This window comes from Cucurbita maxima, unplaced genomic scaffold, assembly GCF_002738345.1.
Source record: "Cucurbita maxima cultivar Rimu unplaced genomic scaffold, Cmax_1.0 Cma_Scf00009, whole genome shotgun sequence".
NCBI lineage: Eukaryota > Viridiplantae > Streptophyta > Magnoliopsida > Cucurbitales > Cucurbitaceae > Cucurbita > Cucurbita maxima.
In genome coordinates, this window is record NW_019272025.1 from 4,819,347 (window position 1) to 4,835,596 (window position 16,250).

The 16,250-nt window shown below is 36.3% G+C and overlaps 3 protein-coding genes across 9 annotated transcripts; 1 reads left to right on the plus strand and 2 right to left on the minus strand.

Annotated features, from left to right (window-relative positions):
- Positions 1 to 240: 240 nt before the first annotated feature.
- LOC111484457 (telomeric repeat-binding factor 2-like) lies at positions 241 to 4,632 on the plus strand. Of its 3 annotated transcripts, XM_023131067.1 has the most exons (6): positions 241 to 1,382; positions 1,931 to 2,391; positions 3,413 to 3,594; positions 3,799 to 3,865; positions 3,959 to 4,047; positions 4,474 to 4,632. In XM_023131067.1, exons 1-5 carry the CDS (start codon positions 464 to 466, stop codon positions 3,998 to 4,000), a joined length of 1,671 nt encoding a protein of 556 aa, XP_022986835.1. In that variant the 5' UTR covers positions 241 to 463; the 3' UTR covers positions 4,001 to 4,047; positions 4,474 to 4,632. The 3 variants fall into 3 exon arrangements, with proteins under 3 accessions (XP_022986835.1, XP_022986834.1, XP_022986836.1); XM_023131066.1 differs by lacking the exon at positions 4,474 to 4,632 and having other exon boundaries at positions 3,959 to 4,191; XM_023131068.1 differs by lacking the exon at positions 4,474 to 4,632 and having other exon boundaries at positions 2,177 to 2,391; positions 3,959 to 4,191.
- A 70-nt stretch (positions 4,633 to 4,702) lies between these two features.
- On the minus strand, positions 4,703 to 8,311 carry LOC111484488 (transcription factor RF2b-like). Its single transcript, XM_023131118.1, has 4 exons — positions 7,645 to 8,311; positions 6,221 to 6,353; positions 5,459 to 5,543; positions 4,703 to 5,354 (listed from the first exon to the last, which is right to left on the minus strand). Exons 1-4 carry the CDS (start codon positions 8,220 to 8,222, stop codon positions 4,987 to 4,989), a joined length of 1,164 nt encoding a protein of 387 aa, XP_022986886.1. The 5' UTR covers positions 8,223 to 8,311; the 3' UTR covers positions 4,703 to 4,986.
- Positions 8,312 to 10,226: 1,915 nt separating this feature from the next.
- Positions 10,227 to 15,407, minus strand: LOC111484452. Of its 5 annotated transcripts, none has more exons than XM_023131056.1 (13): positions 15,370 to 15,407; positions 14,861 to 15,275; positions 14,551 to 14,659; positions 13,976 to 14,030; positions 13,153 to 13,348; positions 12,663 to 12,828; positions 12,520 to 12,563; positions 11,985 to 12,054; positions 11,809 to 11,913; positions 11,693 to 11,718; positions 10,725 to 11,586; positions 10,588 to 10,637; positions 10,227 to 10,499 (listed from the first exon to the last, which is right to left on the minus strand). In XM_023131056.1, the coding sequence occupies exons 4-13, from the start codon at positions 13,997 to 13,999 to the stop codon at positions 10,333 to 10,335; spliced, it is 1,710 nt and encodes a 569-aa protein (XP_022986824.1). In that variant the 5' UTR covers positions 14,000 to 14,030; positions 14,551 to 14,659; positions 14,861 to 15,275; positions 15,370 to 15,407; the 3' UTR covers positions 10,227 to 10,332. The 5 variants fall into 5 exon arrangements, with proteins under 5 accessions (XP_022986824.1, XP_022986825.1, XP_022986828.1 ...); XM_023131058.1 differs by having other exon boundaries at positions 10,416 to 10,504; XM_023131057.1 differs by lacking the exon at positions 10,588 to 10,637 and having other exon boundaries at positions 10,227 to 10,504.
- Between the last annotated feature and the right edge of the window lie 843 nt (positions 15,408 to 16,250).

Here is a 16,250-nt window from a genome sequence, read left to right on the forward strand (position 1 = left end):
CAAACGTATTTTTAAACAATTTTTAATATAATCATCGAGCACGAAAAATTTCAAATTTTTTTTTACTACGTGACATCGTTTATAATATCGTTTACATAAATTGGCGAGACTTATATGGTAAATATTATTTGATTTGAAACAAATAAATTTTAATTCAACGAACGAGAGCATAAAGGAACTGTTATATGGATGTTGAGTTTGTAAAATTACCATTTTAGCCCCATTTAGCCTTTTGGTTTTTCTTCTTCTTCTTCCCTCCAATCTGAACGACGTATACCTTTATCATCTCTTCTTCTCCTCTGCCAGTTCTGTTCGTTTAGCATCGAACAAAATCTCCAATTTCTTGAAATCGAAGATCCCGGTGTAGCAGAGATTAAACCCTAATTTTGTTTTTCTGCTGGTATTTTCATCAGTTTGAGTTTTCCTCCCCGTTATTTTCTGCCTCCCATTCTATTTCTTGACCATGAACGAGGACATTTGTCGTTGGATTACCGAATTCATACTCCGGAGTTCAATGGACGATCACTTGTTGAAGAGAGTTCTTGCGGTTATTCCCCTGTCGAACAAGGATTTCCGCCTGAAGAAGACGGTGCTTTTACGGGCCATTGAGAGCGAAATATCGGAAGCTGTTATAACGGATAAATTACTCGAAATTTTCGAGATGATTGAACAGTTAGAGAAGGCTGAAGGACTTCAAATCATGGAATCAATGAAAGCTGCATATTGTGCGGTGGCGGTGGAATGCACGGTGAAGTACTTGCTGGTGGAAGGCGTTTACAAACATGGAAGGTATTTTGATGCTGTGAGGAGGATTTGGAGAGGAGGAGTGACTAAGACTGAGTTGGTTTCAGATGAATTTAAAGCATGGAAGGATGAAGTTGAAGCGTCACTTTGTGATGCAAATATTCGGAAGAAATTGGTGCATATGAACACGAGATATGATGCCCTGAAATTGATCGGAGATTATCTGGGAGAGTCATGGGCGGCTATAGGTCCGTCATTTCTTCAACTATCTGCATCTTTGGTGGATAAAAAGATGAGGAATGAGATGCATTCTATTCAGTTAGAGCGGGAAACAAACATTTTGGCTATTGAGAGCGTGGATGTAGGCGGCAGTGGTGGGATTGAATTGCCCTCCCAAAGGGAAAATTGTGTTAAAACAGAGTGGCAGGGAAGTGGGCGAGTCCTTAGCCAACCTGAATCAAGAAGAACTGATTTGCTACATAGTCATCAGGATTTGGGTACCAACGATGGTTCTAAACAATCAGCCATTGATGCAATGAACACGGAGAGAGTTCAAGAGTTGGCTACAGAAACAGCGGAAGGACAAGAATCAGCTGAGAAGGAGGTTGCAGTTTTGCAGAATGCAAGTTCATGCCGAGGTGAGTACTGATCTACACGTCCACTCTATAATAGTTTGATGATACATGCTAGCGCACATTGTTTTTTTGTTCATTCTATTAGTGCGAGATCCCACCTTGGTTGGAGAGGAGAACGAAACATCTCTTATAAGAGGGTGGAAACCTCTCCCTAGAAAACGCATTTTAAAACTGTGGGAGGCTGACAAAGATACGTAGCAACTAAAGAGGACAATATATGCTAGCTGTAGGTTTGGGCTGTTACAAATGGTATCAGAGTTAGACACTGGATGGTGTGTCAGCAAGGACGCTGGGCTCCCAAAGGGGTAGATTGTAAGATCTCACATTAGTTGAAGAGGGGAACGAAACATCTTTTATGGGAGTGTGGAAACCTCTCCCTAACAGATGCATTTTAAAACACGGAATAGACCAGAATGGACAATATCAGCTAGGAGTGGGTGTTTGCACGGTTACAATTATGTTCTTAATCAAATTTAGATTTTTGTGATCTTTAATTTGAAAATTGAGAGTTAAAGCATCTTAAATCACATTATTTCTTTTTGTGCAATCAGAAATTTTGAAGACTTCTGTCTTGCCAAGATGCAAATCCCTTGCATTTCATAGACGTGTTAGTGGAGGGGTTAAAATCAGTCATTTAGAGGATTTGGAGAAGGAGAATGAGGATGAAAGTTCATCTGAAAGATACAATTGCCTAGAAACTCCTGAAGTTAACCGGGTGCGAGAAGCACTTAAAACCAGCTCTTTGGAACTGCAAGCAGTGGCGAAAGATCCACTTCCTGATGCATTGCGCATTGCAGAATCTGTAGCTCATGATCTTGCCGAAAAGAATAAAACATGTGAGAATTCTCTGGAAGACCGAAATGATGCAGGTGTCGATAATCCGACCATTAACAAAGAGGCTGTGCCTCTTCAACCTATGAGTGCAAATCTTAAAGATCCAGGACATGGTCACAAGACAGTTTTTCCTCGACCAAGCATCATGGAACGAAACAGTACCGCTTGTACATACGAGGTAATGTTACCCATGTTTGATGCCATCTTGTTAGCATGACAACCACACATTTTCTGCCTTCTGTTTATAGTTGCCTGAGATAGTTTCTACATTGCTTGTTAAGGGCTTTATTCTCGAATGTGCAATATTGACTGTTTTATGTGTTCGAGATTATCATTGCTAGGAGGGCCGCTGCTCGGTCTGAACGTAATGTTGGAGCGTCCTGTTTTGGGTTAAGATTTGGTGTCATGTTATCAACCATTTTCGTTTAAATCAAGAGTTGTAGTGTTACCAATGTAGTGCCAAATTTATTTTGTAGTGAAAGTTCAAGAAGCAACGAAAAGATACTTGCAAATATATACAGTTTTATCGTAGTTGCACTGGATATTAATGTCATGTTGCATTTTGTACGTAAAGGGAATTTGGAACGATTCCCTTGGATGTTGGTAGTTATGCTAGGATAGCCGTTTATAATTCTTTGCTTCATGTCTACGCACACTTGAAACTCCTTTCTCTAAGAGATGGAATACTGTGAGATCCCACATCGGTTGGAGAGGGGAACGAAGCATTTTGGGTGTGGAAACCTCTCCTTAGTAGATGCATTTTGAAACCGTGAGACTGACGACGATACATAACGGGCCAAAGCAGACAATATCTGCTAGTGATAGACTTGGGCTGTTACAAATGATATCAGAGCCAAACATCGAGCGATATGCCAGTAAGGACACTGGGCCCCAAGGGGAGTGGATTGTGGGATCCCACATCGGTTGGAGAGGGGAACGAAGCATTTTGAGTGTGGAAACCTCTCTCCAGTAGATGCATTTTAAAACCGTGAGACAGATGACGATACGCGACGGACCAAAGCAGAAAATATCTGCTAGCGGTGAGCTTGAGCTGTTACAAATATTGATGTTCGTGACTGGATATTATTTCCTTCCTAATTGACTGGATTATTCTAAGTTCTTAATTATTTTTGTTCTATGTTCTTATTTACTTTTACATGTACTGTTTTCCATGGTTAAGACATTTCTTTTTATTGCAGTGGAATGATTCAATAGATGATTTACCTGAAGGAAGTCCTGCCAGCCGGCTTCACCTTCATAGTCCCAAGAGAAAGGCCGTTTCTCCATTAAAGAAGTATGAAGAAACCAAAGCTGTTGGGAGAAGGCGGTGTAAAAAGTGGAGCTTGCTCGAAGAAGACACCTTAAGAACTGCTGTGCAAAGGTACTCATTTTCTCTATCAATCAATCCCTAGTGAGACTGCTTGACTTCGGAAGCTAATTCGCGTCTAACTTTTTAGTTAGAAACTTAAAATTGTGCGATGGTTGATGCTTTCTGCCCTTTTATAGCGTTGCAAAGTCGGTCTAGTAACTCAAAAATTGTTGTCTATTGAGTAGAAAATCTTGTTTGTTTGTGTTTGTAACTTAGGTTTGGTAAAGGAAATTGGAAGCTCATCTTAAATAGCTATCGTGATATATTTGATGAGAGAACAGAGGTAACCAATTTCACAAGGCTCTTCTACGTTCCTTTGTCTTTTGAGTGTCCATAGCCGTTTTGTAATGAGGCCTCGTTGGGTTGTTTGTCTCAGGTTGATCTGAAGGATAAGTGGAGAAACATGACCAGATACTAGTGGCTTTGCAAATCATGATCCAAACCGCAGATTGCATTGAATTATAGGTTATTTCTATACTTTTGAATACTCTGAGCCTGAAACTAAATTATATGCCCCCTTGGATTTTGATTGCAATGTGGAAAAAAGTTGAAAATAGCAATGTAAATGAAAATGTTGAAGATGAATGACATATTTGGTCACTGTCTAAATACCACGTCTATTCAATTCTTTGAACCTTAAAATATGAAGGGTATGTAAAATCCAACACAAAAATTTTGAATTTTGGATGAACGAGCATAATTTATTAGTCGGTAGATGAATAAGAATTTAATAGTGTCGGTAGGATGAGGATAGATCAAGTTTTGGAGATTGATTAGGCGAATGATTAATCTTTCAAGTTTTGCATGATTAGTTTATCTGATTATACTACTTTATTTGAATTCATCTCATCGATTATTTGATTATAAACTACTTTATTCGAAAACCTACAGCTAAAGTTGCAAGCCTGAAAGATATGCTCGGATGCATTTCTTTAGCGAAGTTTTAGTTGAAGGACAAGGACAAGACTTTAGAACAGAGACTTGCTAGAAACAAATTTCAGAAACTAGAGATAGACAATTTCTACCAATGACTGCACAGTCTAAGCAAAAGCAAATACACCCACAACATGTCATTTAGTACAAGCCAGAAAAAAAATGAAGGCTAACACGATCGGCATCCTGAGATCGAACACAACTCATTTCATTCCAACAAAGCTGCAAGCCACCCATGAACACACCAAGACTCCATATGCTGAAACAAACAATGCACCGAAACCTGGTTGAAGAATCCCCCTTAAGAATATAAAAGAAAAGAATTTGGTCCTTAAATACAAATCAAATGAATGATAATTGAAGTGGAGGAGAAACTCTCTAGATAACTGGAGGTCGATCTATGAACAATATACTAAATCACATGAATCATCAACAAGTCAGTTGGGTCAAGCGTCAGCCGCCAGTTTTGTATCAAAAGGTTGTACTGCTCTCACTAGCGGAGAGAGAAGGGTCCTCGGATTTCACAAGCGACGATCCTTTACTACTGATATCGAGACCCTGTAATCGACCAAGAGGGTCGCTTTGTAGCACCTCCGAGAGAGAATGAGAGTCTGATGGATGCAGAGGGTGGCTAGACATGTTGGATGGGGAATGGTTATATGGTGGCATTTGAATGTTTTGAGGGCCAGCAGACCCTGGTTGCTGTGAAAGTTGAATGAAAGACGATGGGGCGTATGCCATGTGATGCATTCCCAAGTTAAAAGACTCGGAAGGGCTCATCATTTCTCCAGTAGCAATTTTAAGCCTCTCAACTTCCTTCTTCAATGCTTCGTTCAAAGCTGCATAAAGTTTTGGCACAATTTCAATCGAAGTTTCAAATATCAACATTTGTTCATAACTTTTTTGAGCTTTACAATCACACGTAAAATTGTATAATTCTCACCATCACGCATTTGGGCTTGTTGCTCCATAGCCTGCAAACGAAGCTTAAGCTCTGTATTCTCAGTACTGAGACCCGTTGTGTCTCGCTGTATAAGATGATAGTTCTCAATCAGATCATAGTTCTAAGCTGATTTCTAGTCAACTTAAATATGCAAGGTGTGAATCTAAGGGATGTAAACATGAGAAAAGAATATAAAAAGAAAGGATTGGATTTCCAGTATCTAACTAATAAGAAGAAAGGGTCCTATCTTATCTAAGCTCTCTCGTTATAAACTTACAGCTTTTGAGCTGGTCTTACCTTCTATGTAATTAATAAAGCCTAAAGCCCTTGACTAATAGAAAGAAATTTTCTTGCTTGTGTCCATTTGATCTCCTAGAAGCGGAAGATGAATAAGTTGCAGGCTATAATATAGAATATACGCGGGATGCGATCTGACTGAAACAAGGGTGAGTCTTCACCTTTGTTATATGTTCATATAGTTAAAAGTCAAACTAGCGAAATGATAATTTAATGGTTAGAACATCATTTTAGTCCTTATATTTTAGGTTCCATTTAATTTTTGTTTTTGTACTTCTACATGTGCCATTTAACCCGATGTACAAGACCAAAACATCAAGCCTTCACCCTTGTTACTTTTAACCTTTTATCAACGAAGAACACGATTTTCAAGAAGATTATTGCAGTAACTTTCTGTATCCCTAGCCACAATTGGAATGCATTCTGGATGAATACAAGCTCAGTTATATATTGATAGACACAAACCTGGAAGAGAGTCAATTGGGCTGATAGAGTAGTTGCTTCCGTTTGAAGGGTTTGCACTTTGCGCTCCAACTCTTGTATATATCGTGCCTTCCTCTCTTTTGAGCGAGCAGCAGACTGTCGATTTGCCAATATCCTAAACATAACAGCAATGACATTAAGAGAATGTTTTCCAGGAATTCCAAGACTTTGTTGATTATGATGAAGAAAATCATGCAATACAATGAATTCATCTTCTTTCATCACCCGTACTTCTCCCAAGAGTGAACATTGATGCCAAAAAGAGGAAACAAACAAAATAAATGATTGATTACAATAAACACTTCAACTTTACCATTGATTCTTTCCCAGATGACAACTCAACTAGATACCATATTTAACAACAATGCATGAACAAATATAAAGATTGAGGTTTCGACCCAAGCCCACCGCTAGCACATATGGTCTGTCTTTTTTGGGTTTTTTCTTTTGAGCTTTCCCTCAAGGTTTTTAAAACGCGTCTGCTAGGGAGAAGTTTCCACTCTTATAAAAATGCTTCGTTCTCCTCTCTAACTGATGTGGAATCTTTCACAAGTCTATGTTCTAAACTATTTTTATCTGGGCATCTTTCCTATTTGGAGCTTTACTCAAATCAAGTAAATGATTATAATGGTGTGGAAACTCAGGTTGGTTGAAGAGTGTTCATAAATGTCAGGTATCAACATGATTCGTAATTGTGAGATCTCACATTGGTTGGAGATGAACACAACATTGTTTATAAAAATGTGAAAACTTCTCTCTAGAGTTTTAAAATTTTTGAGGGGAAGCCCGGTAGAAAAGGTCCAAAAATGACAATATCTACTGGTGGAGAGCTAAACATAAGATTCTAGACTCAGAGATTGTGACCACTGACGAACATACTATTAACAAAAATTTGAAAATTTGAAAATGAATGATGCTTCGATCTGGGATTGCAAACGAAACATTCAAATGAAAAGAATAAAAAATTGAAATCAGATCCCTCTACCCCTCAACTGGATACTAGAAATTTTACCAAACCCAATTGAAAAATGAAAAGATTTCAGACATCAGTGTACAAAAGAAAATGAAAAGTAGAAAACCAGTGATTGATGTTGAATCAGCTTAAATTACGAATTACAAGTACAACAAGCTTGATATCTCATTGACAAATCTAGCTTTGGTGAAAAGCAAACAGAGATGCTGAAAACTTCTGTGGTGGAAGTGGTTAGCCAATCAATTAGCCTAAACAAAGAGTAGTTGGCGCTCACCATAGCAGAAGATTATGATCATTTCAACAATCATAATAGAAAATTACTGGAAATACGAACTCAAAAGCATTGCAACAATCGAACAAAAATGGATCGAAAGCGAAACAATTACACAGAAGCAAAACAGAGACAGAAAGCACAATTGGAATGAAGAAATACCTTTTGGCGCGCTTGGGATCACTGCTCCAAAGCTCAGCCAACTTATCAGGAGGCATGGCTTTCTTCGCTTCCATAATCTCCCCAAACATGCTCGACGACGACGTCGTTCCGTCCACCGAAACGCTATGCCGATGCCTTGGCTTCGAAGTCTTCTCTCCCTCATTACCACCAGCGCCTTCACTTCCACCATTGGCATCATGATCCACGAAATTTCCTCCTCCATTACCTCCAAACTTCTTCACATCAATGTAGGTCGAAAATAGATCATCCTCCGATCCGATCTCCTCCAGACTGGCCGTCGACGAACCGCCGTTGAACGGATCCGACGCGGATATATCCATCATGTCCTCCTGCAACCGGAAGCTAACTTCCGAATGAGCCCTCCGATGATGAGACCCCGCTCTAGGCACGAATGAGCCATTGCCGGCATTCGCATTCGCAAACATCGACGAGGAGGCCGTCGCATTCGCCACCGGCGGCGGTTTGTGAGCCGGCGGCGGCGGCAGTGCAGCATTGAGTGGAGGAATTTGATTCGAATTTGGACTGTGGATAGGGTTTGATGGCGCTGGATCCTGCATTTTTTTTTTCTTTTGCCCCCAATTTTAGAGCTCTCTCTCTGCTATTTTTTGGGCGAGTATTTCTCTCTAAGATCTCCTCGTCTGAGCCATGTGCTTCGGCTTCATCTTCTCAGGAAAATTAATAAAAACTTTTTTTTTTTTTTCATTTTTCATTTTNNNNTTCTTTTATATATTCGTTTTTTTTTTTTTTTTTTTTTTTTGAAACTGGGAAAGCGGAAAAGCTCCTCAAAAGAACTGTCATTTTTATTTTATTTTATTTTATTTTTTACTTATTTTCTAAATTTCGACTCCACAGTTTGTTGTTAGTTTCCCTTGACGGCGTCGTTTAATGCTTAAAAACATTTTGACATTAGTAAGTCGTTGGATTTTGACTTTTGAGAATAGTGGATAAGTCTCCTTTGCTTGGCACCGATTCTTTTTTTTTTTTTTTTTTTTTTTTTTTTTTTTTTTTTTTTTNTAATTTTAAAATTTAAAAGTTAATTAAAAACAGGAAACCGAAGCATATGGAAACAACAAATTAATGAAATGTAAAAAAGTCGTGCTCTTTCTCCATATTTGGTAAGATCATTGCCATTGATTTGGAAGTTGAAATTATTTGTTTTGTATCATTTTTAGTAACATCCAAATATAGGAGTTTGATTTGATTCATCGTATGGTTGAAGTTTTCCATATATACATCTCCATGAAAATAGTATAAAATGTCTCGTATTAATAAAGATATTTATTCTCAGTTATATATAACTTCCTTAGTTCCTTAATTAGTGTGGAACTTTGTTGGCATCTACTAATAATAATTTAATTTGAACCTCTTACTTTAAAAGAAATAATATGTATTATTACTGTGCTTGTGTTGTGTTGGCAATTTAACATATATTTCAAATATAATCGACATCAATTTTGAAAAAAAAAATGTTAACATTGAACTTTATAATTATTCATCTTAGATTTAAATTTCGTTAGGCTTCCTACAAGTTAATTTTTTTCGATCGTTTAAATATCTATTTACTCTTTGAATATTTAAAAATAATATAATTAATATAATTGCTCCTCGCCTTTATTTTAATTTAAACATATTAATATATTAGATCAAAATAAGATTAAATATTCTTTTAGCTATTATTTTTATAATATGTTATTTATGTTATATTAGATACCTACCTTAAATTTTTGCAACATATGAACAAGTGATCTTTGATTAATCAAAAAAAGGTGTAGACATTAAGCCTTCCCTATGTTACCGTTTTAAAACGGGAAAATTATTGTTTTTTCTTTTTTTTTTTTTGTTATTTCCCCCTTAATTTAAAGGAATATGATTAGGAATTGAACTTTCACAAAAGTGCTTTGTCGAATTGACTTGAGAACCTAATTTGAGTAGCTGAAGAAAATATAAAACCCAACCAAGAATATTACAGCTAAGTCACGTTATTTAAAAAACTTTACTAAAAAAAAAAGTTAAATTATACCAATTATCTTCAATATTATTACATAGTTGTCATTTTTTCATTTACAACTAAAATTAAGAGACAAGTATAAATATTTACTAACTACACAAGAATTTAAAGATCATTCTTAACATATTTTCGTTTTAAAAAACATTATTAAATTTTTTTATATAATTAATTTTTACACAGCTTCTATGTTAATAGGTATGAATTTCATAAAGGTTAGCACATATGACTTACAATTTTTAAATAGGCGAAAGAAAAATAAAATATCTAATGATATTTTTTTGAACAAATGTTAAAGTTTAAGAGGTAAAATTGAAATTTCCAAAATCTAGAGTCGTGATGGAAACATATCCCGAAGTTCAAGCATATTCGATAGAATTTAACCCTAAAAAAAATTCTTAGGTCTCTGTCGCTTTCTAAGTGAGGCAGGCAAAGATAGTTTAGAAGTGTGGTTGGTTGATGACAAGAAAAAGAAATGGTTCAAAAGATGAATGTCCCTTTTTCACCAACTAGTCCATGCGACAAAATACAAGTAGTTTTAAGGCAAACACAAAAATATTCAGACAAACCTTCAAATTTTCAGCAGATGATGAGTAAATGAAAAGAGTAAAATATCAACTGGTTCGGAATCGCATGCATTAGAACGACTAAAGAGAAGAATTTCATGCATTTTTCATAAAATCTTGTGAAGATGCTTGCTTTAGAAGTACCTTTTGCACGAAGAGAAGCTGGAGAACATAACTTTCAAGCATCATCACCTGTGAAGATGAGTCCATGCTGCAACTTTTGCTCCTCGTCTTACTTCCCTCCACCTTAACATCTCTTACTCCTGTACTTTACAAATGAGCCTTATCAATCCTATAGCTACCATTGAACCATGCAAGCTAAATAACAATAATAATAATGAATTTACATACCCTTTTCTCCTTTAGAATATGGAATAGAAACTTTATCATCGGGGTTAAATCTAGACCCAGTTTAAACTTATTTAGTAGAGATCTAAAAGCGCAGTTTACCATTGAAATGGGTTAAAGAAAGGGTAAAAATTACGTACTTGTCAACATCACCGTTTTTTACATGACCAGAAGAATGGGAGGCCTCCAAATACTCCACTGCCAGAGATTTGTTTTCCGTTTCATTTCTGATGCTATCACAAGTTTTCTTCTCAGGATTCGAATCATCCAACCACTCTCTGTCAGTGTCATCCACACAGACCTTCTTGCTTCTAGTACTTGTGGATTTTTCTTCATGGAAATCATCCTTTCCAATTCCTAATGAAGGAACTTTGGATTCACTTTTTTCGTCGGTGCCGACACTACCCTGAGCTGATAATACAGGAGAAATTGGGTGTTCTCCATGTGAACTAGTAGTTTCTGCCATGCGTGAATATGTGCCTACAAATTTTGAATTTGAAGATAGGTCGAGCTCGAGTGCAGCGGACTCTACATTTGATGGTTGAAAGGAAGGCCTTTTGGAGATTGGACGGGTAGAAGAATTAGGAACAGTTTTAACATGTTTGTTTGTGAAGGAGGATTCAGCAAGAGTAGACTCAGCGAAGGGATATTCATTCCAAGGCATGGAGCCTCTGAATGGACGATTTGCTGCTGGACTTTGACAAGAAGAGCTCAGGTTACATTCTTTTTCAAAAGACCAGGTTTTAAATGGCGGTGGTTTTTCTATGAAAGGAGAGTTTGAGTGATGGACTGGCTCGAGCTTTGATGAATTTGATTTTCGCATATACTTTTCTTGCTCTTCGTCCCTGATTTTGTAATGTGGGTCTCTGGAGTAAATGCTGTTGGCGCTGTAACTAATCCCAGGGCCAGAATCATCATCCATGCCTCTTCTCATGCTCTGCCTCGGTTTTGAGTGTAATGGTGAGCTATTGAATGGTGAGCTATTGAATGCTTCGCCTCTAACTGACATAAACAGCAGAGGAAAAGCAAGTCAAGTTGTTCCGATCAATATGACGAAAAGACGAAGTATGTATATATTCTCCATTTCTAAGAAACAAACTCATATCACCTGCACTGGCTGAACAAGACTCCTCACTGTCAAAAGTTGAAAAAGTTAAGACACATTAATCAGAGCGAGAGAAAGATAAGACAATGAAACCAAACGCCAGAAGTTATTTTACTGGCCTCAACAAGCTGAAGTTGTCTGTTGCATCGTCTGCCATAGAGCAAAACCAATCTGGTTGGAATGATTTGTCTTCGAAATCAGAGATCCTTGTTGCTTTTGGGTTCCTGCTAACCCAGACAAAACTTACGTATATGCTTTAGCACCTTGTTAACATTCTTTGTGAAACTTGGAATACCTTTTTGCATACGACATTAAATCATCATCATGTCCTAAAGTAGGATGCTTCGAACTTGACTTGACGGGCTCTAATTACAAAAAACGAAGCTTTTAGTCAAAAGGTTGGCAAAACATTCCAATCCAAAAGAGTGAAAATGGTAGCTTATAGTATCCATCAAGTTATCAATACTGGGTCTTAAACATCTGTTGAACTTCTGGTGATAATAAATTTAATGTCAAGGACTTCAAAAGAAAGGAAGCAAAAGAAGGGATAAAAGGCTTAAAAGATTGCAAAGCAAAATAACAAGGAGAAGCATATGTTGGGTCGCCCAACACATGGATTTTGATGGATACAAGCAAGTAGACGATACCCTCAGATTCATAATAAACACGGCTATACATTCTTGTAGGTTTTCTATATTGGTATATGAAAGCTTTTCACATTGAATGACGCACTATAAGGCGCTAACTTGAGCAAATCAACCATAGAGAAAAGAAAATTCGCAGTCGACATACGTAGATTCTCAAATTTGGGGGGGGGGGGCGGGGATTACCAAATAAATTGAATTTGTCCATTGTTCTTGTTGCACCTGCACATCTGCACATAAATATTTACTTCAGATAAAGTTTTTTTTTTTTTTTTTTTTTTTTTTAACTTTGAAGAACCCTTAAGAAATTAGCTTTCATCAATATGAACCTCTTTTTTGGTAGATAGGGGCTGTCAAATGCATTTTCTGATATATCATACTTCTCATAGTTCAAAGAATCAAACGAAACGCTACCAATTTCATTAAAATGATTCTTCTCGAAGAAATCACATTCCATCTCCCCAAGAAAACTGTCATTTAAGAAGTTAAATCCACCTAGTAGACACAAGATGTTGAGATAAAATTAACTTAAAAGGAGAAATAATAATCAACAGATTTGACAAAAGACAAGGGGAGGAGAAGCAGACAATTTTATGGAATAGTATATGACTAGTTGACAAATTTTCAGAGAAAAGTTCTAAACGATCTTCTAGTATTATGTTTTTTAGGAAAAACAAATAAAATTTCATTGATGCATGTTCCAATTGGAACATAAAATTTGAAAGATGAGACTATCAAAGATGCATGAGAATTGGTTGTAAGAAATAAACCAACTTACACGAACCTTGAAAAGGACGAATAAGGGAACAAAAATTTTACCATAAAATCTATCTCTTTCTCCATCCGTGCCATCAAAGATACGTCTGCCACCATGTTCATTTCTTTTGCAATCTTCAATGGAACGGTATCGGATCTTGGTAGGTGACTTCTTCTTAGGGTTATCACATTCATCCATTATGTCTAATGAATAATTTAAAGAAACATCATCACAGTGCGTTTTGATATCCTGCATTTCATGTATCCATATGATTATTGTCAACTTTAAGTTTGATAAAAGCAAGTTAAGGATATTCTACTCTAACTGAAAATTATGAGACCCACTCAAATTATTATCTTAGATAAATACAACGGATAAAACATTACGTAGCTTCTAGAGTAATATAATCCAGATTAATTTAAGGAAGCCTTTGCTGTTTAGAGACAACACCAAAAATTTTATTTTAAAGATAGAACTAGATGAGATTGCCGAATCTAAGAAGCAGAGAATACAACAAAATAATGAGAAGACTGATGAGTTGTAAAATTCAATGCTATAACACTATCAGAAAAAATCGACAGCATAAGAATTTTATGAGATCAAACAAATGTAGCAAGATGCATTATGGACTGCTCTTACTCCTTCAAGTTCAAAGTCATCCAACACCTTAATGTTCTTTGAGGAGTTCCAAGGCCTCATTCTTTCTTGACGAGATGAAAAGCCATAAGAAAAGCTTCTGCTATCGCAGTGGGAAATATATGTTAGGCTCGAATGTTTTAATTTTATAATTTTAATTCAGAGGGTTTTTATTTATTTATTTATTATTATTATTATCTTTTTTTTTTTATGGTTATGGAATGAACAAATAAAATATTATTCAAATACCTGCTGGCATGCTGAGGGGAACATGCTGGTGTCTCCATTCCTACTCTGCCCAAACCTGACAACATCGATTATCATTAAAAATAGTCCGGAGAAAAGGCACCAACTTCAGAAAAATATAGATGTATGTGTGTTGCCGTTACTCTCCATACTGGAAACAGCATACGGCATTCAGAAATTCTGTTAATGTTATAGCTGAAATGTTATAAAAATATATGGCATTCAAAAACTATTTATCTGCGATAAAATTAAAGAGCTTTGAATAGTGAACGAGTAAGAGAGCATAATTCTTTGAGGTCCCCTAGGGTAGTCATCCCATTTCTGATCAATTTGCGACCTTAGTTTCTGTCGGTATTTCAATCATCTATGTTACCTCATAAAACCTTAGAAGCATCTTGTTTGAGCACAAGTCCGTCAACAACATTCTAAAATGAAAAATGCCAATCAATCAAGAGTTTCTTCAGACTAGAGAGTCTACCCGCAGAATGAATTTGATTTATACCCCTTAAAATCATCCAGACATATATAAGGCAAGATCATGAACCTAAATTAAATATTCTCTAATTAGTAGTCTGTACCGTCAACTGAAAACGCGACATGAGCTTCTTTCATTGGACTTCCTTCGCATTTGACAACCATTCCATCATCGCCAAGCAAATCAAATATAGAAATACCTGACAAATGGGACTGTTACAGTTCAGGTACAAAATTTATAATCAAAAGTAACGGGAGCAGCTGATGGCAAATATCAATTACAAACTAAAAAACAAAGCTATGTTATCAAGTTAGCTCTTATGTTTAACAATTCTGGTTTCAACTTCAGCAAACATCAATATTTTAGGATAAGTATGGAAAACAACAAGAGTTCAATGGATTTTGCGTACTTACTTTGCTCAACAGATAGCTTCCCCAGATCTGATTGAGAATCTACTTTGCTTTTAGTGTTATGAAGATTGTTGGGATCACTACTTGCATGTCTGCTAAAAAATACATGTTATACATACCAAAAAGTCTACAGACGATTGTAAATATAATAACTAGAAGTAAATCACTCTACCATAAACACACACACACACAACACAACAAAAGATCCTGATATAATCAAGATTATTTACCAGTAATTACGTCAGTTTGAAAGTATATGGATGCAGATCAAACTAAGTTGCAGAAGCTATGAAGAAATATGTGAATGAATATGAGATGTTTCATATATATAGCTCTATCGAAACAATTCTTACTCACTTCAGTGGAGATAAAGTTTCCCCGTTGTAGCCGGATGGAGCTCCTGCTTCGTCATTTTGCTCTTCAAAATAATGCTTTTACTTCAGCTTAAATGGTCTTAGGGACAACAGATTGGGATAGAATAGGAAGAATCAAAATATTAGTTAGAAAATTACGTTTATTTTCAAACTCAGCAGATTTCTCTAATGTCTTTATGTTATAAAGAGTTGGAACTGGGCCTTTGATGGAAGGAGACCGCACCCTTGAAGTATTGGCCTCTGTAACAAAACATCATGAAAGAATATAAACATGTAATTCGTCATTAACTAAACAACAAAGAATAAGGTATTCAGAAGAATCAGTGGCTTGCGGATCAAACAACAACGTTTTTTTGGAACAAACAAGAGGTCATGTCTTATTCTTTTTCCCCTTTTTTTCCTCAAAACAGAAACAAAACATCTTATTAAGAAATTGAAAATTTAAAAAGAAAAATCCAAACAGGGTACGCAAAATCCACTCTCACAAACAAAACCTCACTAAAACCAGAAAACAGTACGCACACCCCTCCCAAAGAAAACCTCGCTCAAGATTCTAAAACGATTTCACTCAAAACCAAATATCACAAACTAATCTGCTCTAATATATTCGACCTTTTACCTACATTACTAAATTATATGATCCTCGTAATATTAGCCTAACTTCAAGCATTCCATTGAGCAGATTACAATATATTCTGCTGATTATCCAAACTTGGGGACAACCAGGAAAAATGACTTATGGAAATGTAACTTTGCATACTAATCTAATCTCTATAGAAGGCAACTGTGAAACCTTTACACGGGAGTGCAATGGTAGAATTCCTTTACCTTCTACTTTCAAACGATTTAGAAGAAAAGAAAAAAACGAAAAACAAGTTCTAAGCTTCAATTCAGTAGTTTTGCAAAGTTACCAATGGTGTAAGCAGCTTTATTCTCTTGAGGAATTGCTGATAAATTTAGGAAATTTAGAATGTCCAGTGACCGATTCTCTTTTTGTTCCCTGCTTGTGTCAGTTGCAT

Bases quoted from the DNA above. Each gene is read 5' to 3' on its own strand.
- LOC111484452 (XM_023131056.1), bottom strand. From the start codon at position 13,999: ATGTTCCCCTCAGCATGCCAGCAG. The intron at 10,638-10,724 runs GTACGTAATTTT...AACTGGGTCTAG, and splicing joins AAAAACGGTGATGTTGACAA to ATTTAACCCCGATGATAAAG. The intron at 10,500-10,587 runs GTATGTAAATTC...TGTAAAGTACAG, and splicing joins ATATTCTAAAGGAGAAAAGG to GAGTAAGAGATGTTAAGGTG.
- LOC111484488 (XM_023131118.1), bottom strand. From the start codon at position 8,222: ATGCAGGATCCAGCGCCATCAAACCCTATCCACAGTCCAAATTCGAAT. The intron at 5,544-6,220 runs GTTTGTGTCTAT...CATCTTATACAG, and splicing joins CCCAATTGACTCTCTTCCAG to CGAGACACAACGGGTCTCAG. The intron at 5,355-5,458 runs GTGAGAATTATA...AACTTTATGCAG, and splicing joins ACAAGCCCAAATGCGTGATG to CTTTGAACGAAGCATTGAAG.
- LOC111484457 (XM_023131067.1), top strand. From the start codon at position 464: ATGAACGAGGACATTTGTCGTTGGATTACCGAATTCATACTCCGGAGT. The intron at 2,392-3,412 runs GTAATGTTACCC...TTTTTATTGCAG, and splicing joins GTACCGCTTGTACATACGAG to TGGAATGATTCAATAGATGA. The intron at 3,866-3,958 runs GTAACCAATTTC...TGTTTGTCTCAG, and splicing joins TATTTGATGAGAGAACAGAG to GTTGATCTGAAGGATAAGTG.